Source organism: Crocuta crocuta, unplaced genomic scaffold (genome assembly GCF_008692635.1).
Source record: "Crocuta crocuta isolate KB4526 unplaced genomic scaffold, BGI_CrCroc_1.0 scaffold167, whole genome shotgun sequence".
Classification (NCBI taxonomy): Eukaryota; Metazoa; Chordata; class Mammalia; order Carnivora; family Hyaenidae; genus Crocuta; species Crocuta crocuta.
The window spans coordinates 5688672-5697761 of record NW_027532406.1 but is presented as its reverse complement, the minus strand read 5'-3'; the positions used below and the strand labels follow the sequence as shown (position 1 = coordinate 5697761).

Sequence of the window (9090 nt, the reverse complement as noted above, 5' to 3'; positions counted from 1 at the left end):
CTGATAGTGACATTTTACTATCATTTTGCAAAATCGTACTTTAGAGGAAACGGGGAAAGGTATAGAGAGAAATCCTCTGTATTATCTTATCTCTGACAACTGCATGTGAATCTACATTGATCTCAATAAAAAATTTCAGTTAAAAAAATCCGCTTGATACATGCCATTACATGAGTAACATCTCATTTACAAATGAGGGAACTGAAGTTGGGTGGTTGGTAACTGACCCGAGGTTACAGAGCTAACATCGATGGGCTAGGACAGAAGATTCAGGTCCGTCCAGCTCCAAAACCTGTGACCTTAATCATGGAGCTATTTGGGCTAATAACTCGGAATATAATGTAAATAACTTAAGGGTCCAGTTAGTTGATTAGACAAATTAAAAAAGTAACTATCATTTCAAAAGGTGAGCAAGGTTTTGCTTTCTGCTAATAGAAATGCTTTCACCTTACGACGGGATGCTAGGAATTCGCTAAGAACATAGCATCAAGACTACTGTAAACACAGAGGTTTCATTCTCAGGTTCCTAAAAATCATGTAAATTTTAGTCTAATAATTAAAAAATTGACTTATAAGATCACTGATAGAAAACAAACACCAAACAGCCACCCACGCCTCCTTGGTAACATCAGGCCTCAGATTAAAGTAAGAATATTATAAATGGAGTTTCAGCAAAATAATTTTATTTTCTGACACGTGGTAAACATATACAACCAATATGTAGTCATCGTGCACGTTTATTCACGAATGACTCCCAAATTACAACTGCTCTGACAGTGAAGCTTGTACTAACATGATCTTCATTGAGACACGAACAATGCTTTCAGATGGGTCACATTCTGAATATATTGGTCACAGCAGAATTTGCTTCAGTAGATGAACTCTATGGATTTAAAGCTTTGAAAGCTACTACTTTTGCACCCAACACTCCAGGTGAACAGGACGCAGCAACATTGGCTTGTATCCCACAGAACTTTCCTTAGTTTTTCTGGTGATGGAACCACTTATCCACTGTATTCAGAGAAAAGAAAACCAAATTAGAATCTCTGTCAAGAATCAAAACACACCCAACATACATCCTAGCATGGATTGGCTTAAAACAAACTTACATGTGACATTTTACAATGTGACATTACACGTGACATTTACAGCAAAAACGGGCGATTTTTTTTCACAGTGTTTTCTTTTGGGCTTCTTTACCCCTGATACTAATCAATACACCCGTGATTCTCACCAGAAGAACCTGATAGAGAATTCTAAATCTAAAGGGGGAGAGGACCGTTTTCTGGGTGAAGCGGCCTGTGGCCAGACTAGGATCCAGAGCCGCACCTGCTCCAACATCTGCAAGGCATCTACCCGGCACCCAAGGAGAAGAGTGGGTCATGGTCTGGAAGCTGCCATGATGGGGGCTGGTGGGAAGAGGGGCCTGTACAGCCATCTTTCTTCCCATAGACATGATGGGATTTTAGAACTGTCTCTCCTCCCCTCCCTTCTCTTTCTCTGTAGATGTGGTACGTAAGATGTATCTGTAGATGCAGATAGAATTTCCCCCCACATACATACGATGTTTAGTGTGGTTTTACTAGAATGGAGAACTTACCATCTGTTGGTGCTGTGCAGGCAGATTCACATGGCGGTGGTAACTAAAATAAAATATGAAAATATATTAGTCTAATGCCAGGAAAAAAATAAGTTAAGTATACCAACACACAAATTAAAAAGAATCTGAACAGAAGAGGACTTTCCCAATTTTTAAGTCCTAAAAATAATTCATAATATATAGGAACAAGGCAACGTTTGCTCTCCTGCCAAGAAACAAATTCAGGCCTCTAAGCTTTTGAAGGCACACAGGAGAATAAACAAAAGGAAATGCGTCTTGAAATAACTGATTTATGCACTTGCAATGATTTTATATATATTCACACATACATAAAATGTAGGCAGAGCATTCTCATTGAAAAGTTATGATTGCTAGCCAATGGTTTTTCCCTCCCAATTTTTCTTATTCAACTCAACTTTGTCAGGATTAATATATAAAAATAAATCTAAATATACTGGCTTCACTGTTAAATTATTCTTTTGATTTGTACTACACCCCACTTACAAGGCAGTCAGAAGTCAGACTTCGTGTTTTCTGTTTTCCTTATTTAATATAATAAATGAGAATAATTTAAGATTATCTGGTTTAGTGTTTTGGTTAGTCCAAAAATTGAAAATAAGACAAAGCCATGGGCGCCTGAGTGGCTCAGTCGGTTGAGCGTCCGACTTCAGCTCAGGTCATGATCTCATGGTTTGTGGGTTTGAGCCCCGCGTCAGGTTCTGTGCTGAATGCTTGCTCAGAGCCTGGAGACTGTTTTGGATTCTGTGTCTCCTTCTCTCTCTGCCCCTCCCCAGTTCATGCTCTGTCTCACTCTGTCTCTCAAAAATAAATAAAAAATGCAAAAAAAAAAAAAAAAAGAAAAAGAAAAAAAAAGAAAAAAATACAAAGCCAAGATTATTTCTTTGAAGAACAGTTTACTCCCTCACAAGAAAGTCTTTTCTAGGATTATGAACCACTCCTACACAGTGCCTGAAACTTGACCACTTTCTCAGTCCTTTCTATAACAAGTCAAGTAAGTTCCCATTAATTCCTTTGTGAAAAATGGCTTATGATAGGTACAGAGGCACTTAGGTTAGTTGGTACATTCTGGAATCATTTTGATTGTTACAAAGAATTCTGTTTTCCTATCAGCCCTCTTTAGGGTTGACAAGGATCCTTCTCAGCTTCTTCCCTCAGTCAAATGTCTACTTGTACGTGCTCATGGTTTGCAATTTCAGGACCTCACACAGTATATGCATGCAGGAGGAACTCTGATATTTGTTGAAAGAAATACTTTCTTTCCCCATTAGCATATATTTTTTTAGCCACGAGGAAAGTTCTTCTTCAAGGAAAATTTTACATACAGCATCCACAATAGCTTTGGCGGCATCGGGGTCACACTTGAAGGGGCTCTCAGACACCGTAGTATTCATGCTATTAAAGAAAACAAAAGTACTCATGAGTCACAGGAACAAAACTTGTCTCTTAAGACTTAAAAACAACAGGTTGAGATGGGAGGTCAGATGAAATTCAAGCTGGGTTTACCTGAATCAAGTTTACTCAAGTTATAGGATAGAAAATTAATATATACAAAAATCTGTTACATTCCTATTCACTAATAACAAACCATCAGAAAGAGAAATTAAGAAAATAATAACATTTGGAGCAGCTAGGTGCTCAGTCAGTTAAGCATGTGACTTCAGCTTAGGTCATGATCTCTTGGTTCATGGGTTCAGGCTCCAAGTCAGGCTCTGTGCTGACAGCTCAGAGCCTACTTGGAATTCTGTGTCTCCCTCTGTGTCTGCCCCTCCCCTGCTTACACTCTGTGTCTGTCTCTCAAGAATAAACATTTTAAAAAATTAAAAAAAAAAGAAAATAATAACATTTACAGTTGCATCAAAAAGAATACCTAGGAATAAATTTTTTAAAAGTAATCTCTACGCCCAATGTGGGGCTCGAACTCATGATTCCAAGACTAAGAGTTGCATGTTTCACTGACTGAGCCAGCTGGGCACCCAAAGTTAACCAACGAGGTGAAAGATCTATACACTGAAAACTGTAAGACATTAATAAAAAGAAATAAGGAAGACACAACTAAATGGAAATAAATGGAAATGCTCATAGACTAGAAGAATTAATATGGTCAAATTTTCATACTACACAAAGCAATCTATAGATTCAATGCAATCCCTATCAAAATTCAATGGCATTTTTCAGAGAAACAGCACAAACAATCCTAAAATTTGTGTGGAGCCACAAAAGATCCTGAATAGCCCAAAACAATTTTGAGAAATAAGAGCAAAGCTGGAGACATCACACTCCCTGATTTCACACTACCTTACAAAACTTCGGTAATCAGAACAGTATGGTACTGGCATAAAAACAGACACAGAGGTCAATGGAGCAGACTAGAGAGCCCGGAAATAAAACCCATTCATATAAGGTCAATTAATTTATGTTAAAGGAGTGAAAATATACAATGAAAAAGGAAGAGTCTCTTCAACAAACTGTTGGGAAAACTTGACAGCCACAAGCAGAAGAATGAAACTAGACCACTATCTTACACTGTACACAAATATTAACCCAAAATAGGTTAAAGACTTGAATGTGAGACCTGAAACCATTAAACTCCTAGAGGAAAACACAGGCAATAAGCTCCCTGACATCAGTTTTGGGGATAAATGTTTAGACTTATCCAAAAAGCACAGGCAAACAAAAGCAAAAATAAACAAATGGGACTACACCAAACTAAAAAGCTTCTGCACACCAAAGGGAACCATCAACAAAATGAAAATGCAACCTACTAAATGGAAGAAAATATTTACAGATCACATATCTGATAGGGAGTTAAGATCTAAAATGTAAAAAGAACTCCTACAACCTGATAGCAAACGATTAATCTGATTAAAAAATGGGTAAGAGCATCAGATAGAAAATTTTCCAAAGAAGACATATAGTTGGCCAACAGGTACATGAAAACGTGCTCAATGACACTCACCATCAGGGAAATGCAAATCAAAACCACTGTGAATCACATCCACTAGAATGGCTATTATCAACAAGGTAAGAAATAACAAGTGTTAGTAAGAGGTAGAAAAAAAATGAAGCCCTTGGGTACTGTTGGTGAAAATGCAAACTAATGCAGTCACAAACAGTATAAAGGGTCCTCAAAAAATTAAAAACAGAATTACCACTTGATCCAGCAATTTGACTTCTGTGTATTTATCTGAAGAATGTGAAAACACTAAATGGAAAACATATCTGCACCCTCAATGTTCACTACAGCTTGATTTATAACAATCAAGACATGGAAACAACCTCAAGGTCCACCAATGAATGAATGGATAAAGAAAATGTAGTGTGTACACACACACACACACACACACACACACACACAGGAATATTATTCAGCCATAAAAAAAAAAATGAGTTCTTGCCATTTGTGACAACACAGATGAAACCTGAGGGCATTATGCTAACCGAAATAAGTCACACAGAAAGAGGTAAACACCGTATAATCTCACTTATATGTGGAATCTAAAAACACAAAACACAAAACCAAGCTCATGGATATAGAGAACATACTGGGATGTTCTGAGATGGAGTGGAAGGTGGGTGAAATGGGTGAAAAGGGTCAAAGGTACCAATTTAATTTTAAGTTATGAATAAGTCATGGCTTGTACTCACTTGTGTGCTCTCTCTCTCAAAATAAACTTTAAAAAAATGGTATATCTAGGAGATGGGATATTATACAGAGATGGAATGTTACATAACATTATAAAAACATTTTTTAATGACATGTGGAAATGCTTAGTGTTAAATATCTCAAAAATCATAAACCATAGATGCAATATAATCTTAATTATTTAAGTTTATTTTGAAAAAGAGAAAGAGCACTTGTGTGTATGGGAAAGGGGCAGAGAGACAGGAAGAGAGGAGGAAGAGAGAGAATCCCAAGCAGGCCCTGTGCTGTCAGTGCAAAGCCCAATGCCGGGCGCAACCTCATGAACCATGAGATCAGGACCTGAGCTGAAATCAAGAGTCAGAGGCTTAACCAACTGAGCCACCGAGGTGCCTCCCCAAAATTTAAAAATAAATACATAGATGCTGTTGTGGGTGTGGGTATGTTTATCTTGCATAAATGAGATCATATTAAGTATACTACTAGGAACTTTGCTTTTCTCCCTTAATATATTTGGGATATCATTCCATATCAACATATAAAGATATTCTTTTAATGTGCCATATGTGGCACATTGTGTTATATAGATGTACTTAATCATTACATTTCCCCTAACTTTTTGCAATTATAAAGGGCACTATAATGAACATCCTTATGCATGTATCTTGGTGAACTACGGATATATTCCTAGCAGTGGTGGTATGAAGAAGTACACGCAGCTTTAATTTCTGGACTGGATACTGTCAAACTCTCCTTCACCAAGGCTGTACCCATTTATATGCTCATCAGCCACATATGTCTGTTCTTGGTAACCCTGGCTATCATCTAATTTAAAAATGTTTTTGCAAATCTAATGGGGGATATCATTATCTTGCTGAATTGCATTTTATAAATCACGAGTGAGTCTGTACACCTTCTTATATGTAAACTTCCTTTTTCTATCTTTTCTTTCCATCTACTTAGTTGCCTTTCTTATTTGAATAAGCTATTTATAAATTATTTTGCCCTTTGTTTTCTTTATTTAAAAAAACCGGGAAAAATTGTCTCCTAATACATAAAAATATCACAAGTAAACCTTTCTTTTATGGATTTTTAGTTTGTGTTCGGTTTAGAAAGGGCTTCTCTACCATAAGCTAATTAACAGATTCACTATATTTTTTCACATCGAAATTTGCATGTCTGCAATTCAATACTGATGTGAGATGAGGGCTGACAGACTGCACCCAATTAAAGAAGGGTATAAAGTAGTAAAGTATATAGTAGTATAAAGTAGTAAAGAAAACGTGCTGAGCTGTTTCCGTGGGGAGCTCAGGAAGCACCTGCCCAGTCACAGCACCTTTTAAACACAAATCGAAAGAGCCAGAACATGGTGGTGGTTGCCAGTGTGCATCTGCCATAAGGAGAATAAGGAGGAAGATCGGATCTAGCCTGTTTTCTCCCTCAACAGCCAGTTGGTCCACAACCATTCATCCGCACGTTTATTTAATTATAAACTAAATTCCCATACATCATTGGATCTACCAAACTTTTAACAGAAATGAGTAATCTGACTTTCTTTTTCAATATCAAACTTTCAATAAAACAATATCACTCAGCAGTATGAAAACAATTAACACTCCTCTCCCCACCCCAACACTACCCTCTTTTTTTTTTCCAGAATTTTCCTATTTCCACATGCAAATTTTTTCTAATGAAATTGAATTATTTCAATTCACATTGAAACATCATTTACAATGCTATTCACAAACATAGTTTACTTTTCTTTTTAACACATTTTATATTTCTCAACAGTCTTAAACTGTTCTTCTTCTGGGTCCTGCAATATCTTGTTTATAGCTTGGTGTTTTGTTTTGTTTTTAAAGCATTTATTTTGAGAGAGACAACACACGTGTGCCAGCGGGAGAGGGGCAGAGAGTGAGGGAGAGAGAGAATCCCAAGCAGGTGCTGTCAGCCCAGAGCCCACCATGGGGCTCAATCTCACAAACCGCGAGATCATGGCCTGAGCTGAAATCAGAAGTCAGACACTTAACCAACCAGGGGAGCCACCCAGGTGCTCCTGAGTACTATGTATATTTTATATACAAGTCGGTTTCTTTCTTTTTTTTTTAATGTTTATTTATATTTGAGAGAGAGAGACAGAGTGCAGAATAGGGGCGGAGAGAGAGGGAGACAAAATCTGAAGCAGGCCCCAGGCTCTGAGCTGTCAGCACGGAGCCCAATGCGGGGCTTGAACTCACAAACATGAGTTCATGACTTGAGTCGGAGCAGGAGGCTTAACCGACTGGGCCACCCAGGCGCCCTGGTGTGTGTGTGTGTTTGTTTTTGAAATACTATTCCATATGGGACCTTCTCCTCCATTATAGTTTCTGTAACCACTTATACAGGATGCTATCAATATATATATATACTCATTTTGTAACTGGGGACCTTTTTGAATTCTTTATTTCCTAGGGTTTTCTGGGTACAAAATCACATCATCTGTGACAGTTTACTCCTCCATTTCCAACACTCCTGCATCAAAATACATCATTTCTCTTATACACTTCATTGACTACTATTCAAGAACAACATTAGTTAAGTGGGGATTGTGGGCATTCTCTTATAAATCTTTAAAAACCCAAGTGGAAGCCTATGATCCTGAACATGGGCTGGGGGCCAGACAGACCTGGATGTGAGTCCTAACTATGAAACACTTATTGAGGGATGACTTTGGTTAACTTTAATTTCCCTGCATCTCTGCTACATGCTTGGCATGCTTACTGCTCAGTAAGTATTCACTATTATATTAGCGGTGGTAAATTTTGTGTGCATGGTAGATCCTGATTTAGCTGCAACACATCTTACAATATTTAGATCAGAGCAAAACTCTTGCACTCGATCCTATTTTACTCACTACATTCTGAGCACCCTGATGCTAGGAAGCCTTCCTAGTTACCCTCACAAAGCTCTGATCTCACTGTCCCTTTTATAGTTTTAGTTTGTGCTTGTTCAGAGAGTATCTCAGGAGTACTCTTCAGTTGCCTATGTATCTACCTTCCCCCTCACTGTAGCACAGACTCACAAAACCAGTTACCCCTTTTCTAAGGAATGTAATAATACACTGTGCTCATGGCTGTTAAACCTCTGGTGCCAGCTGGTGTGCCTTCTTTGTTAAACATGCAGAGAAGGGTTCCTGCTCACCAACTGATTCCCTTCCCGTCGATCTTCTTCGTCACTAATGCTCTCCAGTAGTCATGAGTGCTCTTAATAACATCGATCGCAAAATCCTGTAATGTGAAGAGATCTGCATTACAAGCACAGATAAGTGTTTTTTCCTTGTTATCAACATTTTCCCAAAGCCAGATAAATTGTCTTTTCTGAATTCATTTCCTTGTGCCAGATATGGAAGAGAACATTTAAATGAATCCATATCAAGGCTGTCTTACCATATCTTTAACATCTGTTTCATGGTCAGAGAGTCTTTAAATGGTAACAATATGGTTAAGCTGGTCTCAATACAAACGGGCCTAAAGCTACACTTCTAAATGACACGTTACCTTATCTTTAAATTCTGCATTGAAAGCAAACTGGTTTTCTGGTTTTCCATCAGGAACCTTGTACCTTCTGAACCAGTCCACGGTAGCTTCCAGGTACCCAGGTTTCAGCCGCTTGACATCATCAATATCTAAGAAGAGAATAAGCAGATTGCAAGATGAATATGTAATTATTCATGCCATAAAAATATCAAGTATGTACTTTGAGAGAGCGATAGGATGGATTATCAAAAAAGTTCAAGATAAAGTTAGAACTAATCACCCTTCTGAAAAGAGAACACATAGACATTAAAAGG

The 9090-nt window shown here is 37.8% G+C and overlaps 1 protein-coding gene across 1 annotated transcript in view; it reads right to left on the bottom strand.

The window, feature by feature from the left end:
• Positions 1-661: 661 nt before the first annotated feature.
• Positions 662-9090, bottom strand: part of PPA1 (inorganic pyrophosphatase 1) — a 28609-nt gene continuing 20180 nt past the window's right edge. The window contains exons 7-11 of the mRNA XM_077778636.1: positions 8798-8925; positions 8442-8527; positions 2944-3013; positions 1601-1643; positions 662-1011 (exon numbers count right to left, since the gene is read on the bottom strand). Coding sequence (XP_077634762.1) covers positions 980-1011; positions 1601-1643; positions 2944-3013; positions 8442-8527; positions 8798-8925 — 359 coding nt within the window. The 3' untranslated portion in view covers positions 662-979. The remainder of the gene's footprint in view (positions 1012-1600; positions 1644-2943; positions 3014-8441; positions 8528-8797; positions 8926-9090) is intronic.